Genomic DNA, 25,032 nt, shown 5'->3' on the forward strand with positions numbered 1-25,032 from the left:
CAAGGTTACACTGGAAATCAGTAGTAAAGCCAGGCATTGAAACCAGATTGCTCAAGTCCCAGCACAGTACATAAAACAATCCTTCCGCTCAGCAATAAATACTGATACTTTGCAAATATTCATGTATTTAACCCAAGAAAAATATTTCTCTGTCTGCCAGTGAACAGCATGACTCACAGCAAACCCCCCCCCCCCCCCAAAAAAAAAAAAAACCAAACAAAAAAAACCAACCAGGAAAATTGCACTCTGAGCAAACACTGGTCAACTTCTCTCTACCATGTTACCAGGGATCCTTCAAAGCTGCATTTCATCTTCAAGAAAAATGTGCATTCTCACCTGCCCCCATTAAGGTGTGCATTTTCATTTTTGTGAATATTTTTATCCAGCTCTCTTTTTTTACCAAGTTGGGGAAAGAAACTTCTGTGATTATACAAGCCATTTAAAAGCATAGTGCTTACCAAATAATCCCTTGCTACATCAATCCAACTGTTTTCTTTGGAGGGAAAGAAACATTTTTGCAAGTATAACAAATGACATACGAAATGATAAAACTGCCCATTGGGTAAATGAAAGATCTCCTTTTTTCTCAGAAACATGTAGCTAACAAGTCTAATGTGATGCTCTGCACTATGCCAGATATATTTGGAAGTTATCCCAAGTATCATTTTGAAACTCTCCCTATTCAAAAGTTTTGGCAACTTTTTCATTGATACAAAAGCTATAGCAAATTTTAATGAGTTTTGCTCTGCCAGGAAGTGACAGAGGCAGTCCAGACCACCTTTTTACATTGTCCCGATTTAATCTAATAATGTAAAGCAAACTTACTGTAATCAGTCTTGTTTTACCACTGTCATTGTCTTGCATGGAATAAGCAGAGGATCATATCCCATCACAGGGACAATTCCACTGAAATCAATAGGGTTAAATCAAACATAAATTTGACTCGAGGCCTTTTGGCCAGGAAAAAAACCCAGGAATAACATAACTCCATATGCAATGGATACAGCTAGACATTGGCAAAGCTTATATTTTTTCTTCAAATATATGTTTCAAGCTGAGAATTAACTACAGGTGTTGTGAAGATGGCTGGAATCTGAATGGAATCAAAATGTCTGGGATAACAGCAAGTGACTCAAACATATAGCAGGTAAAGAAGAACAAACAAGAAACTAGCTTCCTTTCCAGAAAGCCCCATGCAATTTTACATCCTTTCCCCACATTTTCTCCAGAGTAAAACTTTCTATTGTACAAACACACCACAGGCATGGGGACCAGGCATCTCATGTTCCCACCATTTTCTAACATGTTCCAGTCTTGATTTGCAGAGACTACTACAACTTAATGGGTTCACTCAAACTTTTGATTGTTGAGAATGCTGGTACGGGTGCCAGCTTCAGCTATGGCTTTTGTGCTGTGTCTGTCTGCATTAGGAACTGGATTGAGGCCACTAAGGCATTTCTCATAGGCCCCTGAGCAGCTGTTAAAGTTATACCTTTTGATCACAGACAAACAATGTTACATACTAATAGAAATAGCCGCTGGAACATCTTGTTACCCAGGATTTTTACAGTCCTTTGACCAAGATTGCCAGTAGAAAAAATATGTTTGGTCCTTAAGCAATGATGTAGGCTAGCTCATAAATATATGTCCAAATATTACTTTTCAAGCAAGAAAAATTCATAGCCCTACTATGTTCCACTAAATTAAAGGTTTTAATATTCATGGTATGACTAGTACAATCTTTGATAGTCAGATAGACAGCCCCCACACCCACCCCTTCCAGATCTGCTGCTCTGTTTTCTGCTCCCTGTCTTATCTGCCACAGTGCTGCCTGTCCCCTCCCCAATGTGCCATCTACCACACACAAGAACTGTCTGTGCCACTTCTCATACACATGCCATAGGTTGGCCACTCATTGTTTAGAGGGAGCCTGAGGGCATACCCAAGCACCACTCTCAGAGTCTCTGATCCAAGAGATTTTAAACATCTGATCATCTATTGGTTTGTATGCAATGGTCCAAGAGATTTTAAACATCTGATTATCTATTGGTTTGTATGCAATGGTTCAAAGACCACAAACAGGAATGTACTGAGAACATTGGCACATTTAGTCTCTCACTGTTAAGGACTATTATATCAATATACTCACATTGCCCCTCCATCACACGTGTTATTCCTAGCATAACTAACTCTAGTTAGGTCAATGGAGTTATCTCAGCCTTTCAGCCAGCATTATTTAGATCAGAGTATGGCCTATGGCTGTGAGTTTACTCAGGGTCTGCTATTAAAATCTGCCCTTTTAACTACTAGAAAGATAGACACAGATCATTCTGGCTTGTAGAAGGAAGTAGTCTGACTTGATATATAAATATACTGGTATTCCAGTCTTTCCATATGGCAAAGAATATCTATTCTGCTTTCTGATCAGACAATTTTGACACTGTGAACATTTTTGACAAAGGCAGTCTTCCTTGTATCCCTTATTCTTAACTGTCAGTATGGAACTAAGCTGGGACATAAATAAATATAACCAGCATTTCCTGTTTCTTTAATGACCAACTTCATAAAGACTTATTGGATTAATGTTGCATGACAATTTGAAAAATGGGACAAATGGCCAGGATTTGGGGTGGGAAAGTAATTTTATGTGAGCTTTGTGTAGAAGGGTGGGGAAATAAATGCATGATGGACCAGCATTTGGTCTGCTAGTAGTTAGAAAGGGAACATGTTACTCGTACACTACAGTGAAAAACTTCAGTAACACAGAAATGAATCAGGTCCTTTTTACGTATGATGGGCTATACCCTCAGCTGGCATGAATCAGAGAAGCTCCAGAAGCTTCAGGTTAGCTGTTCTGATTAATAATAGCTAAGGATCTGGCTCTTTATTTTGTATTTAGAGGTCAAAGCAGACATCAGAAATTGTCCCAAGGTGGATTCTACAGTGTGATTCTCTGATAAACAGATGACTAATGGTCTCTAATTTTCACCTTTTGTCCAGTTTGCTTATGTTATCAGTTTGCCTGATAAGTGCTGGGAACTATTTCACAATAAATAAGCCACTTTTGTGTGGTTTGTTTTGTCCCAGACTACAAGGTCTCCCTTGCATTATGATAACAGAATGCCTTTTGCAACAGATGACATTTAATATCTAGAACAACACAGCCATGAATACAAGAAATATAGTACCTACCACACGGCTAAAGGGTGCTACTGAAATGAAATTGGTCCCATGTGCCAGCTTTGCAAAAAAGAACACTTTGTTTCTGCTTGGCCTTGGCAAGCTTTTAACCCTGGCTAATTTAACATTTAAGCTACACTAGCTGTCTCAGATCCGTACTGCTAAAGCCAGCTGAATATGCCAAAAACTACAAAGAGAGAAAGCTTTTGCCTAAATAAATAATACTGACTGTCACTTTGTATCAAGGCTTAATCCTGTTAATGAGCTACAGGTGGAGCAATTTCCCGGACTGAATACATTTTTTCAGGGAGCATTATTACTTTATATATTGTATGCTGATCTTCATAAGACATATGCTGAAACCTATGCTTCAGTCTTACTCAGCAATTCATATTTACCTTATGTTTTTATTCAAAAGACATATATCTAACCATGCATTTTTATTGTAGATGGGTCAAGAGGATACTATTCCAGTTTTTGTTAAGATTTCACATGTATAATAGATTTGGGTTCAAAATGAACTAGAGCTCAGGTTCAGGTTCCTTGTTATCAACATCTTGTAAACTATTCCCATGAGATTTTAGCATAAATTGTAGCAATCGTGCAAAATCAGCTGATCTTATTCATTCCTGCCACGCTGAATTCTGGAAATCTTACTGGCCATCCATTCTTACACAATTTCTTCTGCATTTTGTGTGGATCTGAGAAAACAGACTCCTTTCAGTTTGGGGTTTGGCCTGGAGCGAAGACATGTGGATTCAAACCCAAATTTCCATGCACAAATAGAAAATTCCTCAAGAACTGATTCTGTGGAGAGGATCCCCATCCATCCTGTTTTTAAACAGAACATATTAGACTAAACTAGCAATTTGAAAATGAGCATTGGTAGGTAAGTAACAGTATTTAATCTAGTTAAATCCCAATTTGCATTAGCATATGATCATGAACTTAGATACGACGTGTGGTGTGTGATGAAACTTGTGTGTGTTGTAATCTGCCCTTTCTCCAGGGCTGTTCAATCTTTATTCTTGTCCCTGTCATATAGCCCTCTGGTCTTTTCTAGTAAGTCTGCAAGATCGGGGCTCTATATGACTATAAAAGGATGCCCCTTTCAGAAAAAAAAAAACTATTTACTTTAATAATACATTGTTTTTATTAAATAAAATAAAAGCTTTTTTAAATAAAGCTTCTAGTGGCTCAGAGACGGAGTGATTATATTAGTTCTTTTTTTTCAGTACACAAATTTTCTTCCCTGTTATGTGGGTTCAACTCCCACTGAAATCATATGCTCCATGACACTTTGTCTGTCTAAATTACCTTTGCTTGTTGGGGGGAAAGGTGACAGAGACAAAAATAGACAGAAACACTAAGAGAGATTTTCTGACCAGCTCATAGAGAAGACTGGAGAATCTGAAGCACATGAAACACCCATCCACTAACTTTCTCAACACAAATTTTGAGTTTCCAACCAAATTAATTATTTTTCAAATGAAAACCAATGTTTATTTTCTCTCTGTTTTGCTATTTGGTTTATTGATGAAACATCAAAAAAAAAGTCTGCATACAGGTAATTGTTTCCAAAAATAAAAAAAAACACCAAACAAACAATCCTTTAAAACTCCAGTCTATCAATTGTAAACCATTTTCAGGGGAGAAAAAATATAAAATCAAACCAAATCCTATTGAGTGGAACTGGGCACCTAACTTGTTTGGCTGCTTTGAAAATCACAGCCACAATTAATTTCTTTTAAAGCACTGCATTTAATTTTGAAACTAAATATTGTAACAAGTGATTTTTTTTTTAATTAAAAAATATTGGAGTTACGTGACATAAATATTTATGATGGAACAGGACCCAAAGTACTGTATATACCTGGTACCTCACCGTAATCTAATTTTCTTGTTTCTGTACTAAATCATGTTGTCAACGTTATAGTAGATTGTACTGCTTTTAGTACCCAATATTACTAAAAGAGTAGAATTAGGATTATTGGAAAGATTTCAGAGGTAAGCCCCACTAGCTGCCAAACATTATTTGTTACCTTTTTTGTTATAAGAAACTGTTTGCCAAAACTCTGTTCATTTATAAAACTTTCTGGCAATATGTATGCATAAATATTTTTATAAACACCAAGCCTGATGTGTTCTTAGATGCTGCTAGCACTGACTCCATTGGTTCACTTATAAATGACCTCTACAGAAATTGTGTTTGTTTCTATATTATAGAATTTATATAGGAAAAAAAAATATTTTTACTTTCATATAAATTTACCCACAGAACCTCTGCCCAGAGAAGTCACATTCAGTAAAATTTGCCCTTTTGCAAAAGGCCTGAATTGACTGGAAGAAAGCTAACATGGTACCCATTTTTAAGAAAGGGAAGAAGGATGACCCTACAAACTATAAACCAGTTGGTCTGACCTCGGTCCTGGGAAAAAGCATTGAAAAAATTGTCAAGGAGGCCATCAATCATAAGCTCGTAACTGGTGGGGTATTGAGAAGCAACCAGCACAGCTTTGTCAAGGGGAGGTCATGCCTAACAAACCTAGTCATAAAAAGACACCAGATAACTAACCAGCTGGACTTGGGACATGAGGTTGACACCATCTACCTAGACTTTGATACTGTTTCCCATGAGATTCTCTCAATTAAGTTGGAGGGTAGTGGCCTAGACCAGTCTACAGTGAGGTGGGTTGGCAACTGGCTCAGAGGCCAGTCCCAGAAAGTAGTAATCAATGGGATGGCCTCATCCTGGAGGGCCGTCTCCACTGGTGTCCCCCAGGGATCAGTGCTCGGGCCCGTGCTCTTTAACATCTTTATCAATGGATGAGGAAGTAGAATGCACAATGATTAAGTTTGCAGATGATACCAAGCTGTGGGGAAATGCGGGCACATTTGAGGACAGGGTAAGGATGACTTTGGCAGACTGATCCTATCGGCTGAATGCAATCAGATGAGGTTCAATAGGGACAAGTGCTGGGTCCTTCACCTGGCTAGGAAGAACCTTCACCATAACTATATGGTAGGTGGTGGCTCACTGGCTGGCACAGCATCTGAAAGGAACCTGGGGGTGACAATCGACCAGAGGATGAATATGAGCCAACAGTGTGATGAAGTTGCCAGCAAGGCAAATAGGACTCTGGCATGCATCAGCCAATGCATTGCCCATAGATCCAGAGAGGTGCTCCTCCCCCTTTATTCAGCATTGGTGAAGCCACAGCTGGAGTACTGTGTCCAGTTCTGGGCACTGCACTTCAAGAAGGATGTGGATATGCTCAAAAGGGTACAGAGAAGGGCAGCCTGTATAGTTAGGGGCCTGGAGGATAGGCTCTATGAGGAGAGACTTTGGGAACTGGGTTTGTTCAGTCTGAGTAAGAGAAGACTGAGAAGCGACTTGATAGCCACCTACAAGTATGTCAGGGGTGAACACCAAGATCTAGAGGAGCAACTCTTCAGAAAGGCACCCCTTTGGAGGATGAGGTCCAATGGGCACAAGCTAGTTGAGGACAAATTTTGGCTAGACATAAAGAAAGACTTCTTTTCTGTAAGGACATCTAAAATCTGGAACACATTCCCAGCAGAGGTGGTGGAGTCACCATCCCTGGAGGTGTTCAAGAGGAGGCTGGACAAGCACCTTGTTGATCTCATTTGAGCCCAATTACCTCCTGCCCATGGCAGGGGATTGGACTTGATGATCTTACAGATCCCTTCTGGTCTTTCTATGCTTCTACTTTAATCTATATTTTGCTGGAGTGAGGGGGATTTAGTTGTGCTTTGGCCAGGTGCTGGTCCTCTTTATTTGAGGAAATTCCATCTAGGTCTTTATAAATATCAGCTGACACATATATCCATTGATCTAGCTATGGTTATTTGTATCATATGAGGATTTACCTCTAAATGTAAAATAGAATAACTTAAGTGTTTGATTTTGTATTTTTTATAAAACAAAAATAGAAAATAAATATAGAGTGCCACAGAAAACTGGATAAAATATAAAATATATAATGGATGATCAGTGGGAAGATATACAAGTAGTGTAGTGATAGCTCATTTAAACTGATCTTTGACACAATATGCCATTAGACATGAAATGTTTAATGAATTGAATGCTGTTAAGTAATAATTCCGATAAAATGGAACACTGATTAGTGCTTTGTAGAAAAACTTTAAACCAGGCTACTTAAACTTTTGGGTTTTGATTCATGATCTTAATTAAACTTTTTGGAAACAAGCTATATTTATGAATTTTGGAAACTAAATGAAACACAGCAGAGGGTAATCTAGTTTACTGCCTAACCAAAACTATTACTCTTTTAACTGTTCTGACATGCACAACTACGTCTAATAAAAACTGTTCCCTCCCTGACTTTTTTTCGCTCCAACTTTCTGTTGCCATTTTAACAACCAATCTAAAATACTTACAATTACCTCAACAACACATTTCAAAGCCTCATTTTCTGATCCGTTTTCCTTCAATTTATTTTCAAGAGGATTTTTACTGTATGAGTTACATTTCAACTGGCAGGCAAGCTTTCAACCTATTGGCATGTGTGTGTATATATTTGTAGTGTTTACTTTACAGCTTACGAGTTCATGTATAATGTTTGTTCCTCTGTCACCAATTACTGAAGTCAGATTGTTTTCAATAAGAAAATATTTTAGAAAAATAAAATTGACACAAATAAAAGGTGACTACATTGTAAATTATTGAAATGTTTGCATGTATACTATGTATGAAGTCATCTTTTGGTCTGGCATATAATACTAGAATGGGTGATATTTTTTTACTGGCTAAATGTTACAAGTGTTAGTAAAGGACTTAAAAAACTGATCTTGAGTCCTGGAAAAGGAAGGGATTTGGTCATCACAATGCAGGACTGCAAAGGTAAAGCATCAGGCATGGGAATGATGCTCCACCTCTCCCAGATCTCCATAAAGACAGCAAAAAGCCACCCAGTTTTGAGGTTCGTGAGACAGCAAATTCCTTACAGCAGTAAAATTAGTGAATCTACTTAACATTCACAACCCAGATCCATATTATTATTACTAAAGGTCTGCCATGTGAACAGAGAGTTGTTTTGCCATTGGCATGTCCCTTGAATGCCTAACCTAATTTCAAGTTGACTCCAGTATACACGTTGGAGCAAGTGAAAGCATACCTGCAGTGGTCAGTTGTGTGGTGTGTAAGCAGACCACATAACGCATACAGCTCCAGAGGTATGAATACTAGTCTTATTTGGAACTCAACTCATGCCAAAAGTTTTCCCAGTTGATGCAGCCACTAACTATAAATTAGTAGTTGGTCATTCACTCCTTTTTTAGCTGTTGGCTACAAAAATGGATGTGCCTTAACCAGGTGAACTTAAGGGGGCTGATAGGTTTAGGATGACCTTGGTATGTCCAATAGTAGAGAAGGATGGGAATGAAGAGAAAAAAATTAAATAGCACTGTATGCATGTTTCCAGGAAAAAGGTTTCCTTATATTTCATTCACATACTTTCTACAGGAACAATAGCATAACTAGAGGTGGGAGGGTGAGGCACCAGTTCTGGGTACAGATGTAGAAGGGGCACAAGAATGGCAGCCACTATGCTGCAAGCTCTGCCACTGCTCTGAGACTGGAAAACTTGCTTGTCATGCTGCTGCACAAAAGGCAGAAGAAAAGAGCAAACATCAAGAAAAGAGTAATGAAAAGCCATATTGTCTGAATGCATTAATTTGTTTTTAGGTATATTGTCTGAATGCATTCATTATGTCTCCTTTCAAAGACCACTATGCCCAAGAACTATCACTGGTATGTGACTTTCTGCACCAGTAACTTAACAGTGAAAAGACATCACAAGGATACGAAGTCCTATCATACAACAGTGCTAGCAGCCAATAACCCATGATGTTGGAATTGTAAGTGCAACAAAAGCAGAGAATGAGAAGGAAGGAAAAAAATTGGCAGAGTATTCCTCTTCCTCAAATACACAGATGAGAAGACAGTCTGAGTCTTAGAAAAATATGCACAATGAAGTACAGTATTCAAAATGTTAGTACATGCCATGCTGACAGTTTGCTGATTCACACTTAACTAATCTGTGCACCCCATAATTTACACACACAACATTAGTGGTCTCCTGCCACAGCTCAGAAAAGATTTAATAAGAGCGCTGTAGTGCCATAGCCTAAGTAAAACATTTTGCTTTTCCAAAATATGCTACATAATATTGATTGGTATGCTATAAAATATTGTGAAGAATGGAAATTAAACTAAAATTGTGAAATAGAGTACTAAGTCCAATATGTTTGTAAGAATATTGCCTTGCCTTTAACCCTTTATTAATTTGCAAAATTCACCATTAGCATGATTTAGCAAGATTCAACTTGGGAAGATGGAAACCCTCATTCCAGAGTTTCACTTAACAAGAGGATATTTAGTGTTTTCAGGTAAACCTCTCCATTTTCTTTCCCACCTTTCAAAAGTGTAATTCCACTGGACTGCAGCGGGTGCCACGCTCAACTGAAGGGCAGATGAAAACCAAAAAGTGATTTAGCTACATTTTCAGATCCAATATATTACATTTTCAGTAAAATGCTGTGCCCTGCTGTAAGCCTTCCCTGGGGACAGGTCTACACATGCTTCCTGTAGTGAACAAATCCACTCCCAATGGGTGCAGTGGGGGGAAGCTCCAGGCTCCCCTATGGTGCTTGCTCGGGGACTGGCAGGGAGCATGTGGCAGGTACCCATGCACATGGGGCCAGAAGAGTTTTGCAGGCTGCAGCGGCAGCTGTCTCCTTGCTCCATACACATTGGGAGGGGTCCTGATGTGCAGGCGGCTGGGAGACATTTGCTGCTACATAGCTCTCTTGGTCCCCTGCACATGGGGACAAGCCCCATGCCTTGCAAGGCTTCCCTGAGCAGATAGGGCTAACTGGGAGCCAGCCCACTTCTGGGGCAGCTCCCACCAGCTCAGGTCTGGGCAGGGATTTCCCTGAGCAGCCAGGGGCTGGCCAGGAGCTGTCCTGCTTCTGGGACAGTTCCCAGTCAGCTCTGGGCTGTGCAGGGATTTCCCCAGGTAGCTGGGGGCTGGCTAGGGGCTGTCCCAAATGGGCCAGCCCCCGGCCTGTCCTCAGCAGTGCAGGGAAGCTAAGAACTCCCCAGCCCCAGTGCTGCTCCCTTTCCTGTGCCTACAACTAAAAACACAAAACAACAACAGTAAATAAAAAAGTTGCATTTATCCTGTGCTGGTCATATTTGGTCTCTGGGGTTTGCCCTCCAGGCTGTGGTCCTGGTGCCCCAGTCACCCTGCCCTGGGTGCAGTCTGATCACAGAGCATTGGCTGGGTATGGGAAGCCCTCCCAGGGACCACACCATCCACATGTCCCTGCCAGTAAGTGCCTGTCCTTCATGCCAGAGAGACCTCCTGCACAGCTGCTCCTGGCTGTTCTTGACTCCCTCTCTTGCAGGGCCAGGCCCTTCTGCCCTGCCCAGGGGGCCAGGCTTCCAATTGCTCGCAGCTGGGGGCACTCCCCCTGCTGGGACTGTTTACCATAGTTGTGCCCACCATGCCAGGTTCTGGCCGGCTGGTGCAGCCATGGTGTAGTTATGTCTGTTTCTGCGCAGGGGGTTGAATCCGTCCCGGGATGGAGGCAACACAGATGTGATCCTCCCTGCAGTAATGGGGCCCTGCCCCATTACACAGTCCTACAACATGAAACAGCAGAAGTACTGACCACTGTAAATTGCACTCAAGTAATCACCGAAACCAACCCTCACTCTCTTTGTCTCTTTCTCACTCTAATTAAAGCACCACAGCATCATGTGCATTAAGCTTCTGCACGTTGAACAATGGCTGTGAGGCACTAACTAAATCTCATTTGATGAGCTTTAGTTAAAGCATCCCAGCAGCTATGTTTAAACCCGCAGGGTCCTGTACATGTGACACCGCAACGATGCTAGAGCGTTCTAATTAGAACGTGAAGCAGACTCAATTAATCTAATTGGATGCCAGAGCGTTCTAATTAGAATGCATCGGAGAATGTGCATAGGCACCCATAATTCTCTGAGGATAAGAGCATTTCAAATAGTTAGACAAAGACTGTCTTCTAACCCAAGTTCATCTGCCTGTGTCATCTCTTTTAGGAACTTGCCTGTGGCCAGTAAATTTGAGGGAAGCCATAATTATTCCCTGGTCTTATAAGGTGGAGATGAACAATGGGTAGAGCTTTATTAGGAAGTGACTTCTCTTTCAGTCTCTTCAGAAGCCATCTGGGAGTAGAGGCACATCATACCGCTTATCAGGTACGGTGTTTTCATCTCTTCTGACTTCTTTCTAGTTTTGGTGTGTTGGGAAAGAAACAAAAATAGAGCTCTGTCAAAGGAACCGCAGAAAGAGGGAACTTGTGAGCTGCACCACTTCGGGACTGAGGGAGATTGAATTCTACCTGAGAAAGGAAGACTGTGGATTGAAGAGCAGAAGTCTAAGAAACAGGCTCTGCATCTTGGGAGATAGTGGGGGCAGGGGCCAAGTCAGCAGCAGAGGCTGAGCTCACAGCTTCAGCAGCTGCTGTTCTTGTGCTTTCTCTAGGTGGATGTCTGGGGCCAATGTGCTGGTCACATGCTGCTCATTAGGCTACTGTTGAAGTGTCAAAAAGTACTGCACCCTGATTAGTTGCCACTGTCTTGTCAATCACAAGAAACGAGTTCTGATTGGCAGAATCTGAGGTACAGAGATAAGCAGTAGCAATTTGACCGTTTAATTGGCTTGACTGTACAAAATGTTACTTGGCAAGTGAAACGGCTACGTCTTAACAGACTAAACATTTGCCTGCTGCAGACTTCCCTTGTGTTACAAAGTAATAAACAGGAGGAAGGATACCTTATATGGTATAAGAGTGTCATCCTGCAAGACAGATAAGGGAGAGAACTACAAAGTAAGTTGGCGCAGATACTGCAAACATGAGAATATGCTTAGCATATGCATATATGGTATATATTAGTTCATGTTGTGATCTTCTGGTTTGTTATAAAATCAGTACTGTTGTTTTTATTGATGGCTGTGTTTATATGCATATAAACATAGGCATCCTGGAACTCCTCACAAAATGAAAATTTAAGCTCTTTTGATAACTCCCATCAAATACGGAGGAAATCTCCATAACAGTTCTTGCAGAGATTTCTCTTCACTTTGTTCTATTGGAGCAAACGTGCATCTCCTAAGATTCCTGCGAAGCCTAAGTCCAGACTGGCTCTGTAACATCTCTGACCCTGCTCCAGTATAGTCATATAGCTAAGCCTCGTGCAGCTTGCAGCTATTCCTGGGAAAGGGAACATCTTTTAAAGGAAGATTTTCAGGGGTAGAAAAATTAGATAGACTCTGTATTCTCATTCTGTAAGTCATCCTGTGTTGGTATTATAGGGAACAACCAACTGAGCTTACAGAAATGACCCCAAACCACCCCCCCACACCACATACACACATCTGCAGACGACACAAATCCCTTTACATTGGTAAAGGTTCTGTACCTTGAATGTAGTTAACAGTTCTCCTGGGGATATGCAAACAAGAACAGAATCAAGCTTTTGTAATGGAGAAAAATTAGATTTAGGAACATGGGACTGGAAGGGTCCTCTTGGACATTGAGTCCAATGTCCTGTTTTGTCAGGCAGTCGTCAACAAAAGGAACTCCCCCCAAATCACCACTTTAAACTGTCACATAGAGCTACAGGGCACAAAACTAGGAACACCAAGAATATCCTGTTACATGCCATAAACAAAAGCAGGAGAGATCAGAGCACAACTAATACCATTCCATTGCAATACCAGGAAAGTGATCATTAATAATTTGTTAGTAAAGTAAGCAAATATATTTTGCATACATACAAAGCAGATCTGTTGGTTCAGAAAACAAGGTTAGAGGTCTGTACAAATCGATTTAGGTACACACACATTCTGATAAGCTTGCACCTTCCTGTCACCAAATATTTGTGCCACTTTTTGTTTGCAACTGAGAGTATGTGAAGGGGTATGAGACTGTTGTATTTCTTGGTTCCTTCTGTTACAGGAAAGTCCATGTAGTGGCACCAGAGGATCTGTTCCCTGATCCCAACAATCACGCCTTCTGCCATGCCACATGTGCATGGCAGGATGTGCAGTTTTGAGATTGGGGATCAGATCCCAGACACACCACTGCTACTTAGCACAGATTAAGCCCAATAATTCAATATGAAATCCAAATGAATTTGGATGAAGACCGGGCCATGCTTCAAACATCTTATCTACCTTGCATCCACTAGCAGGTGGAAGACAGCACTGTGCAGAATGCTTGCTACATCCCTTTTAAAAATAATTAGTAGTGCTACTTTGCAGTGTGTTCCCAACTGTCCCTGGCATACATTCAGCTCCCTATGTCCTGCGGAGGATAATTCACCCAGTACAGTGCATCTTCAGATATACCCAGTTGAAACAGACAACTCAAAATTAAAAGAACCCAGCTTAAACCTTTTGTAGAAGTTTTATTTATATTTTCTGGAAATACATTATAAAGAGCTGAAATTATGGAAATGTAAATAGAAAGTCGGGGGGGGGAAACTTAGGGGTCATTCAGTCTGATCTTGTACATTTTTAAAGACTGTACACTATATCATTCCCACCAACATCTTATCTCATGTGTTCTTGAATATCCTGTGATGATGCCTTGACCCCATCCCTCGGGAGTCTATTTCATTGCCAAATTACTCTAACTGTTAAGAATGTTTCCCTTTATATCTAGCCTAAATTATTTTTGTCCTTCTGGCCACTGCATTTTTCCCTGCAAATTACCAATTTTCTGCTTCCATTAATACTATTACTTTTACAGTATATGTAGAATACACTCTGGCTGCATCCACACATGGAGGCATGTGTGGTTTGTAGCACCACAGGCCTCTTTGTGGTGCCACAAATGGCACATGTTGCAAGTTAAACCATGTGCAGCACTGCTAATTTGCAGTGGAGGGGCAAAATTTGCTACCAGGATTTCTTGGTAGCAAAATAACACTGGAAAAAAGGGGGTGCAAAGCACACAAAAATAGCATGCACTGGGACAAACATGAAGTCCCTGTGCTAAATAGAGCAGCAGGATGGGGCTCAGTGTGCCTGAAGATGAGGCAGCAGGAAGCCCTAGGCTAGCTGCTGCTGTCACCACATGTTTCGGCATGGGGGCTCACTGTGTGCCTCAGTACCTAGCCCTTGCACTGAGGCACGCTCTGCCCCAGCGAGTCATTCCACTTCATGGCTGGCTGGGGCCAGTGTGCATCAATGCAGGGGCTATGCAGCATGCAGAGATCCCCAGCTGGGATCCAGGAGGAGCTGGACACGGGAGGTTTGCCCACAGTGGGACAATGTGTCCCACAACAAAGGGCATGTGCTGCAATATAAAGTAGCTGCACAAATTTGTACCACTAGTGTGTGAGCCCCTGATCGTCTGGAGATAGCCTCTGAGTTCTTTTTCCAACTACAGATTTAGTTCCTTCTTTCTAAATTCAAATCCTTGTATCCTTTAGTTTCTTCTCTGTATTTTCTATTACTTTTGCACAATTCCTAAATTACTGGGACCAAAACAGTTTATATCTTTTATATCAGCATACATCCACAAGCATACATGTATGCACTCAGGCGTGCGCGCACACACACGAAAGAAAAAAATTCTGATGACTAAATTACTCTGTATAAAGGTAATCTAGCACCCTCTGGTGTATCATTGCTGTATTGCAGATTTCATTTGAGACAAAGGTGAGTAATATCACTGATGCAAAAATATTCAGTATGGATATGCAGATGTATGAGAAGAATTTTTGGCCCGTTGTATACACTGTTTTACAGAGAACATCTTTCTTTCTTATACTTTGCCTCCATTTTGTTTTATTTTGTTCCTTTTAAGAAACTTCCCTTTATGTATTCCTATCATTTTTGGGGGTTGTATAAAACATAGAAGATACCCAATTTAAGACACTTTTATGTCTTTAAGGCACATGTTAATTCTGGTTTTTTTAAATTCAACTTCTAGATATTAGTCAGTGTTGTAAATTCAAATATTTTGAAACATTTTTTTAAAATTTCACAAAACTTATTGCAGTGGTTCTCAAACTTTTTAGACTCAAAGCACCACTTGTAAAATGTTAGCCCTTAGTTTTCATTTGATTTTTGACTTGAGAAAGATAATAGAGCAATTTCTTCTGTTACAGTGAACTCAGAAAGACCACAACAGGTTGATATGCTTTTAACACTATGGATTCCTATGTGAAATCTATGCCTTTGTCTTGTGAATCATGTGTGCACACCTAACAGTGCTAACATTGCATGGCACCCTGCAACACCCCTGAAAGGATCTCAAGGCACCCCATGGGGTCTCATCACTGTGTTTGAAAATCACTGACTTAGTTATTATCTGACTTAGTTATAATCATTGCTCGATTAATTTGTGTGCACAATTTATGTGTTTGTGTCTTCAGCTGCAGGAGCTCAGTAGAAATATTTCATAATTTAGAACTATTTTGGTCAATTCTGTTTCTTAAATCAAGGAAAACTAGATTATCCTCTCCTAGGTCTTAAATTTATAATCACTACAGTAGGCCCTCAAAGCTGTGGGTTTTAGGGTTTTTTTCCCCTCAGGGTTAGGCTGTCAGACACAAGGTAGACTGGATAATAAGAACAAAAGAATCATCATACAGCATCCTATCTCTGAAACTGGCAAGTAGTAAATACCTTTAGAGGAATAGTATACAAACAGGATATGCCTAGAGAAGTCCAGCCTCCACCATACCTACCCTGCCATCGACCATCATGAGTTTAGGGATGCAAGACGATACGTTCCTTGCTGTTCTGTTCAATAGCTCCCAGTGGACCTGTCCTCCATTAAATTGTTTAATCCTTTTTTGCACCTAGCTATACTATCTGCCTCTATAACCCCCTGTGGCAGCAAGTTCCACAAGTTAACTATGCACTGTACAAAAGAGTGTATCCTCTTGTTTGTTTTATACCTGGTAACTTCAATAAGTACTCCCTACTTTTTTGTATTCTGGGACTTTGTGAATAATTTGTTCCTTATTCACTTCATGCATGCCCTTCATGATTTCATAGGCCCTATCATATCCCCACTTAGCTTTCCAAACTGAAGATCCTTTTGGTAGCCCCTGGTATGGCAGTTGCTCCATACCTCTGATCAATATTTGTTGCCCTTTGCTCCACCTTTTCTAATTCCATGACATCCCTTTGCGAAGTAGAGACCAGAACTGCACAACATTCAAAGTGTGAGTGCACAACATAAAATTGGGGTTGTTGGTTGTGTTCTATGCCTGAAGAAGGGTTTCATGTTCAAAAGCTTGCAAGGAACAATTGTTCCAACTATTTAGTTGGTCTAATAAAAGATATCACATTTACCCAAAGAAACTTGTCTAACATGAGCTTATGCTGTGGCATATTTTTTTTCCATTTTTTTCCCCGGTGCCTTCTGAATGATACCCAACATTATATTAGTGGGATTGGAACATTGGGTTACAAGAAACCCCCCGGGGGTTACAAGAAATCCCCCGGGGGTTACAAGAATCCCCTGGGGGTTACAAGAAAGCCCCCGGGGGTTACAAGAAAGCCCCCGGGGGTTACAAGAAACAATGGCCACAAGCTAGCAGAGAGCAGATTTAGACTGGACATTAGGAAGAACTTCTTCACAGTTCGAGTGGCCAAGGTCTGGAACGGGCTCCCAAGGGAGGTGGTGCTCTCCCCTACCCTGGGGGCCTTCAAGAGGAGGTTAGACGAGTATCTAGCTGGGGTCATTTAGACCCAGCACTCTTTCCTGCTTATGCAGGGGGTCGGACTTGATGATCTATTGAGGTCCCTTCCGACCCTAACATCTATGAATCTATGAATCTATGAATTGTTATAACTGTGATGGTCCAGGAAATGTGTGTGAAGCAAAGAGTTTTTTTGGTGATATCTTTTATTGGACCAACTATATAGCTGGCAGAGATGCTAGTCAAGTGTTATTGTTCTTGCAACATTTGCTTCTTGAAACATTTATTTGGCTTTTTGGGTCATTGCTGCACACTGAGCTGATGTTTTTAGAGATGCGCTGGTTGCCCACTGCCCCTTTTTTGCCCATTTATTTAGCCTGATGAACCTTTGACCAACTTCCAGTATTAAGTAATTTGCAGCATAAGCTTAAAAGAATACAAATACCCCTTTCTATGTCCAATCAACTGAGCATGGCTACAGGTGCAACTAAAGTGAAGATACAAACTTCGAGGCTTATTGCTCCAGAGTTTATTGGTCCCGGACATGCCATTTGAATGTGTGCCCGGGACTGCAGCACATTGAGCTGGGTCAGAGCAGCTTCACCTGGCAGGGGGCCCCCAGGGTCAGCTTGCCAGCCCGAGGCTTCTCCCCCGGGCACAATGTGCAGTGGAAGGGCTGACTGGAGCACAAGGTAGGTCCAATAGAGGGCTAGCTGCAGGCAGCCTCTGCACTGAAGCATCATGTGCCCCAGCCAACCAGGTTAGCATCTACACGTGCACTACTGTGGAGTAAAAAACTCAAGCAGTCAGACAGTACTTCTACAAGTACTACCCTGCTGCAGAGTTAATTAGTTTATTCCAGCCTAATAGAGACACATATGTAGACGTGTGCCGTTTACTGAGGAGCTAATTCATCTACTCCACAGTAAATGTCTAATGTAGACCAGCTTTGTATACTGATGAAAAGTGCTTGGGAAAAGAAAGGTATTATTTTTACTAATATTCCTTCAAATGCTCCTTCCCAGGCTTCACCTCCCAAAAGCCCTATTCCAAAGAGAGTTTTGAACTGAAAATGTGAAGTACCAGAGACTCCCATGAAGTCTGCCAGGGGCTTCCGTATTGCTATTGTTTTTACATAGAAGGCAGGTAGACTACATTGCTAGGCAACACTATAAAATCCTAAAATAAACAAAATGCTAGGAAATCAGGATTATTTTTCCAGTGCAGGATTTTTGGTGCAGAATGACCCATTTTTATTAAATAAATTTCTGTTTAGAAACAGCATTAAGATTCAGAAATAAAAGTCAATCAAACTCTAAATTCAAAAAGTGTGCATAAACAGCCTTATAGGAGCTGCCATCCAGGAAAGGAGGAGGGAAGAAGGACTTTGGTCTTCCTCCCCCAAATTCCTCATGCTGTGTGAACTTTATTAGAAATGGAGCATTATAAATCAGAAGTAGGATCTACGGCTCCTATTCAAAGGACAGCACAGAGAGAGACAGAACCAGCTTAGCTGAATCACAGTTTATTTTTGCTATGAAATGGTAAAATGGTTATTTTCCTCCTCAGCCATTCTGTTCCCAGGATGAATTTAGAGACACATCTGCTTATTTTAATGATAGCAGTAAGTTTAACTACTTTTAATTACTGTCAGCTCTGTAGAGCTAATAGCGCTAGAAGAATGAACTGGATTCTTTCCCGGTGTGTACAACATCAAACAAACTATTAAGTGAATTTCACTTGTATGGCCCACTGTGCAATCTCATGCAGTTCAAATCGTATTTTCAGTTATGCAAGTCCAAAGACAGTAATAGAATTCAAAAAAACGATTGATGGCAAAAATTACTTTTCAGGAACCATAAATAAACTCATTCCTTTAGATCTTGGGGTGAGTTTGCAAAGAAATGAGAAAATAAATCTTTTGCTCATAATCTGAACAAGCTTGATATGGAAAATTTTGAGAGTCAAAGGATGCGTCTACATGAGATGCTGACTGCGCAGTAGCCCAAGACTACTGTGCAGTATCGCTGTGTAGCAGAAACTGTGACACGACGTGACACTACTGTGCAGTAATCTCAGGCTAGTGCACAGTCAGTGTCACAAAAACCCCGTTTGTTGGCACTACTGCACAGTAACTTGGGTTACTGCAGTCATTTAGTACCTGTTTATACAAGTTTAGTACTAATACAGGTACTAAATGAGTAACAAGTGTGCAGTCAGCATCTCATGTAGATGAGGCCAAACAGTATCAAAAGTTCTTGATTACTTTTTTTTTTCATTTCATGTTTGAAAGCTTTTATAACTATTCTTGAGTTTGGAAGTTAGGAAATTGTTTTTTTTCTATAATCTTTTGTTTTCATATGTTCATAACTTCCTAAATGTTTCTATTCTTAAGTAAAACAAAACAAAGCAAAATACAAATGTATGAGCATGTCTACAAGTAAATAGCTGAAATTATGAATCTTGAAACTTGTTACAGACATTTAAGTCCCATCTGGATTCACAAATTAGGTATTTATCCACCTTGCTACTGCAGTATCCAACGCAGTGGGCATTCTCACAGTGCATGGATGGGTAAGATCACACCTTACCCAAAACATAGGCAGAAGGAGGAGGTAATGGATTCAGAAAAAAATATTTCAGATGAAGTAAAATAGTGTATTCAATATAAAATTGTGTGTCACAGTTTGGGATTGACTTCCTTTACTTTTTAGGTTTTTTAATTAAATTTAGAAAAGCATGTAATTTTTTTGTTTCTCAAAACATCATTTTGAAATGAAAAAGAGCACTTTATAATTAACAATGTAAATATTAAATGTTCTTGCTTTTCCAATTTTTCCAAGTATTATTTAATTTTGTTTGTGTTTTGTGGGATTTTTGAGCTGAAATTATTCACCCAATTTGAATCAAATTATGAATGGTTCCAGGCAATCAGGAAATGCAATTTTAATGAATAAAATATTTTACAAAAATAATTTGTTGAATTCTGGATCCAAAAACAAGGTTGGAGTCTCATAAGAACTGTAGTTCTCATACTGAAATCAAATGGGATTTGCAGTTTTGATTTATCCCCATCTCTAATACGGAACATGCATTATAGTGTCCAGATGCACAACCATTTAAACACAGATGCAATAGGCAGCTACATGCACAGCTATTTCAGCATTTCAAAAGATTTATTAGCACTTACAAACAAAGATATTTAAAAGAAGTACTTATTACATATATAATTATATTTAGTCTGAATGCCTCGTTACAAAAGGCCAAATGTTTCTTCAATAAATTCTAAGAACAGCAAAACTTTTCCCGCATTAGTATTTAAAACTATTGTGGGTATTAATTAACAATATTGGTCATATCTTAAAGAATGCTTTCATTAAGCTGTATAATTTGTAATCTTATTCTAGTCTGATGTGTATAGAAATTACATGTTCTGTTTGAGATTGCTAAACCGGTGGAGGACTTCTCCAGCTGCTTACCAAACAATATAGATTTCAGCCACGTGCTTATCTTTCTACAGAATGTCCTCCAAGATTAGTAGATCCTAAAAAAATGGAAAAATTAAAAATAGAAACACATAAATATTTCTAAATAAAATTGAAGTACTTCTGCATTCTTTTGTTTAAATAATTTTGGAAATGCATTCTATTAAGAAAAATAAAAATAAGAGAGCTGAAAATAAAAAAAAATCATAAATATAGAAAAAACAACATAAAGGGACTTGTGAATTTTAGCAAAGGTGTTTCTGTGTATGCAAGTGCAAACATGGTAAGTGATTTTACAAAATACTTGGCAATAATCATGTCTTTGGAAAACAGGAATGACCCCCATAATTAGAATTAGCATCTACTTATATAAAAGAAATTAGGACCTGATTCTATCCTAGTGTAAATCCAAAATTAGCGTATGACTCCACATTCTGGTTACAGTGAATTTATAAGAGCGTGATTGAAATCAGATCTTTGTCACTGTAGCTGAAGATTAAGATAGCTACTCATTATTATTAACCCTAGTTTTCTACCACATCCTCACAATTTTTTCAAAATGTGTCGTGCTTCTGTACTAGTCAGAGTCAGCCTTAGGGAAAATGACACCCTTGGGGAACTTGTATTTTGGCATCTCCCCCACCACCACCACCACAGTGCAGAGGTCTCTGTGCCCCACTGTGGGATACCTGTCCCTGCCCCTGCCCCTTGATAAAGGTCCTAGACTCATGCGAGGACCTAGAGCGGAAGGTAGCAGCAAGATGTATTTCTCCACCAGCTGTGCCTGTTGCACTCCCTGGCAGAGGAGATCACCTGGGCAGCTCAGCAGCACCCACAGGCCAGACACCTGCAGAGCACTGGCCCACACCACAATACTGTGGTGGCTCCTTGGTGGTCTGAGTCTGACTCTGCATCCCTGTAGGCTTAGGCATACCCCTGCAGCTGGGCTGCACCCAAAGGAACAGGCAGGCAGTGCTCAGCTTGGGCTAAGCCTCGTACCATGCTGCCCCACTGCCTTTGTCCCCTGGCCCCACCTGGATGCTACCTTCAGCTCCAGGCTCCCCCCAGACCAGCAGCAACCCTGTGGCTGTAGGCCTATGTGGGCAGTAGGAAAGAGCTGGTGCCTGGTGCACAGCAATGAGCATTGCAGGAAGCCACAGTCCCCTTCCTCCCCGCAGGGGCCAGCAGGAAAAGAGAAAGCACAAGGGGTACTGCCCAGGAAAGCAGCACAGGGGTCGGAGAAGGGCTGTGGAATGATTCATGCTGGGAGAGCCCTCAGTGCTCCCGGCTCCATCCCCACTTCTCCACAGCTCCAGGTGGCAGTTACCTTAAGTGCCACCATTGAGCAGGGAAGAGCAGGGAGGGAAGGGGCTGGTAGCATATTGGTGGGGGCCACTGCAATTGGAGACCTCCCTCCCCTATCTTCAGGTCAAAAGCAACTCGACTGCAGGCTCATGTCCCACAATCCCTGCACAGTTGCAGGTGTCACCAGAAATTGCACCCAGGGATCCCCAGACTATATGTGTATGGGTGCACATGTGTATGTCTGTGTGTGGTGCCCTCCTGACCATAATACCCTGGGCAGTCACCCAAGTTGCCTACCCCTGAGGGCGGCTCTGATACCAGTTTATATATCAGATCATGGGTGAAGGAAAACATTTCTGAAAAATTTGGAGTAAAATTTAAAGGACTTTCTCAGCATATGAGTTCAAAGTTAAGGTCAGTTTAATTTTTTGGGACAGTTTTTTCACCCCCCCCCCCCCCCCCCCACTACTTGACTTCCAATTCCAAACTGTTCTGGTCATGTGATTCTTAGATAATGAAGTGACTTTTAATAGCACTGAGATGGAAGGTTTGTAAGTTCTGACTAGCATTTTAGTTTTGTTGTACATAATAATGTTGTCCTTTGCGATATACACTTCCTGGTGTCAAGAATTTATCTTCCCCAAAGACTATTACCTTGACCACATGGATACACCAAATATACAAAAAATTCACTAAATGAGCTGGCTTTCATGCAGCTGCCCCTGCAGCAATAATTAAACTACAGATTCCAGAATACACAACAGTAAGTGCTCATAAGTACTATAAGATCCCTTTAATCAAAATTTATAGGGAACATAAGACAAGGAATTTCTATAAAGTATACATTTTATATTTATCATAAAATATAAACAATATAAATATTTATATAAGACTAAATTGTGTTAATGTAAAATCTGTTTCTCTTTTCTTGCATTTTCTCTTCTTTCATTTTTTATTCTTTACGTCTTTGTTTGGTCTCATCCTGTCCCACACAATCCATCAGAGATTCGCTTTTCATAGAATCATAGAAAAGTCGGGCTGGCAGGGACCTTCATAGGTCATCTAGTCCAATCTCTTGCCTGAGGCACAATCATCCTTATCCAAACCGCCCTATACAAATCCATTGTCTAACCTCTTAGTAAAACTACACAGTCAACCTGGACGCAAAACGCTTTAGTGGCAACCAAGACATACACCCTAACCCGCAAAGGGTAAAGCAAGGGGACCACAACAGGCAAAGACCTGTTGCTGTAAAGCTTGTTAAAAACCACTTGAGAGATTCCAGGAAAAGGGACACACCTCTTTCTACAGAGGAAGGCAAAGCCCTCTGCAGTCCATACCAATCTGAGCATGGGGTGAAGTTTCTTCCTGACTGCAAATATTGTTCTAATGCTGAATGAAGGGACAAGACCCTCTAACCAGTAACCTACAGCTTTAAGTTCCAGTCAAAATTCCCAGCTTTAGTTGTAGCCAATGCCCAGTGCTTCTGAGAGAGACTTGAAAAAAAGCAAAACCCTGATACACATATAGCAGCTTGAGGTGGCAGGGGGTGGGATTCTCTCCTGGCCCTAGGCAGCAACCGGCAAAGTTCAGAAGCATGGGGAAATAGCCATAGCAGAACATGAGCTACGCCTAGATCATCCATGACCAGTGGCTGTCCAGTCTCTCCTCAAACACCTCCAGTGATGAGTCGACAGCTTCCCTAGGCATCTATTCCATTGCCACATGGTTCTAACAGTAAAGAAGTTGTTTGTTTGTTTTTCCTGGTAGCCAGTCTAAACTTATTTTGCTGCAACTTCAAGCCATTAGTCTGTATCCTACTCTGCACCAGGAGAAAAGAGGTGGCTTATGGCAGCCTTTCAAATATTTGAAGACTGGCATATGTCCCCTCTTAAGCTTGGTTTCCTTAAACTGGTCATGCCTGGCTCCTTCAGCTTTCTCTTCATATAACTTGCCTTCCAAGCCCATTTCTTTTTTTTTCTCTTTCTTTTTTTTTTGAGAGGAAATTTCTTGCTCTCATTCTTTTTCTTTATATCCATTCTAAATTTCATTTTTTGCTCAAATTCTCTATCTTACATTGTCCATTCTCCTTTCATCAATTCTATCACCCTTGCTTTATCATACTCAGTCCTGTGTGTACTCTTTTTTCCTCTCTTCTCCACTTACATATTGCTTCCCTTCCATAATCACCCTTTCTTTTCCTACAGAACACCCCAATTTCTTTATTCCCTTGGTGTCCCCAGGACTCTTCAACAGCCAGGAAACCCTCTTTCTATCCTAGATTCTCTCAAGTTCATTGTTCCAGGTTCACAGCTGAAATTCACCCCCATCTTCTCAGACCTGCCATTTAGCCCCTTTTAGTTCCCTTATTCTCCCTGATCCTCTAGTTCATCCTTCTCTACTACATTTATACCTGTAATTGGTTCGTTCCTCTTCCCCTGATCCCTAAAACCATAGCTAGGGAACCCCTAATTTCTCTTTTCCTTCCCTGGCCTTTATTACAAGTGAGGCCTTGGAAGAAGAGAAACTTCCATGTGGCAGGCTGGCCAGTGGGCTCACCAGCAGCCTGATTTGTTAACTTGAGTCTGAAATGGCTCAGACTAATTGGTGGGGCTAACCCAGGAGCAGGGTGAAGAAGAGGACCTGCGGGGGAACTAACCCCTCAGGCTTTCCTATTGGTTCATTTTCAATCTGGGGCAGAGAATCCAGAAGGGGTAAACACCAACATGCCCAAACACCCACATAGGTGGCTTTGACAAGGGAAGATGAAGAAAGGCTGAAGAAGAGCTGGTGGAGCCGACCAGTGGGGCAGAGCAGTTGCCCCAGAAGCACTCTGAAGATGCCATGGCCTAGCTATGGAAGGAGCCACAGTGTCAGTGAATGGGTCAGTGCACAGAGGGTCCGGGAACTGTTGGGATCTCAGTGGCTGCACGAGGCAGCATGGGTCTCCAGCCCTGCACGAGACAACAGGAACCCTCAATGCATGGATTGGTGCACAGGGCTGGAGTGTTGGGACCTCAGTGGCTGCACAAGGTAGCATGGGTACCCAACCTCGCATGAGGCAGGAGCCCTCAGTGCACATGTCAGTGCACAGGGCTGGGGAGCTGAGCTGAAGGAACCTCGAAGGCTGCATGATGCAACACCGGTCCCCAACCCTGCAAGCGGCAGAGGTCCCACGCTGCATGGATCAGTGCACAGGGCTAGGAGAGCTGAAGAAACCCCCATGGCTGCATGGGGCAGTGCAGGCCAACATCCCTGTAGGTGGCAGAGGCTCTGGGGCACCGGAGGTGCTCCATCTGAGGGAAA

The 25,032-nt window shown here is 41.2% G+C and overlaps 1 protein-coding gene across 1 annotated transcript in view; it reads right to left on the reverse strand.

Moving 5' to 3' along the window:
• Nucleotides 1-19,766: 19,766 nt before the first annotated feature.
• RNF212 (ring finger protein 212) overlaps nucleotides 19,767-25,032 on the reverse strand; it is a 31,683-nt gene continuing 26,417 nt past the window's right edge. The window contains exon 12 of the mRNA XM_019477608.2: nucleotides 19,767-20,480. Coding sequence (XP_019333153.2) covers nucleotides 20,443-20,480 — 38 coding nt within the window. The 3' untranslated portion in view covers nucleotides 19,767-20,442. The remainder of the gene's footprint in view (nucleotides 20,481-25,032) is intronic.

This window comes from Alligator mississippiensis, chromosome 2, assembly GCF_030867095.1.
Source record: "Alligator mississippiensis isolate rAllMis1 chromosome 2, rAllMis1, whole genome shotgun sequence".
Classification (NCBI taxonomy): Eukaryota; Metazoa; Chordata; order Crocodylia; family Alligatoridae; genus Alligator; species Alligator mississippiensis.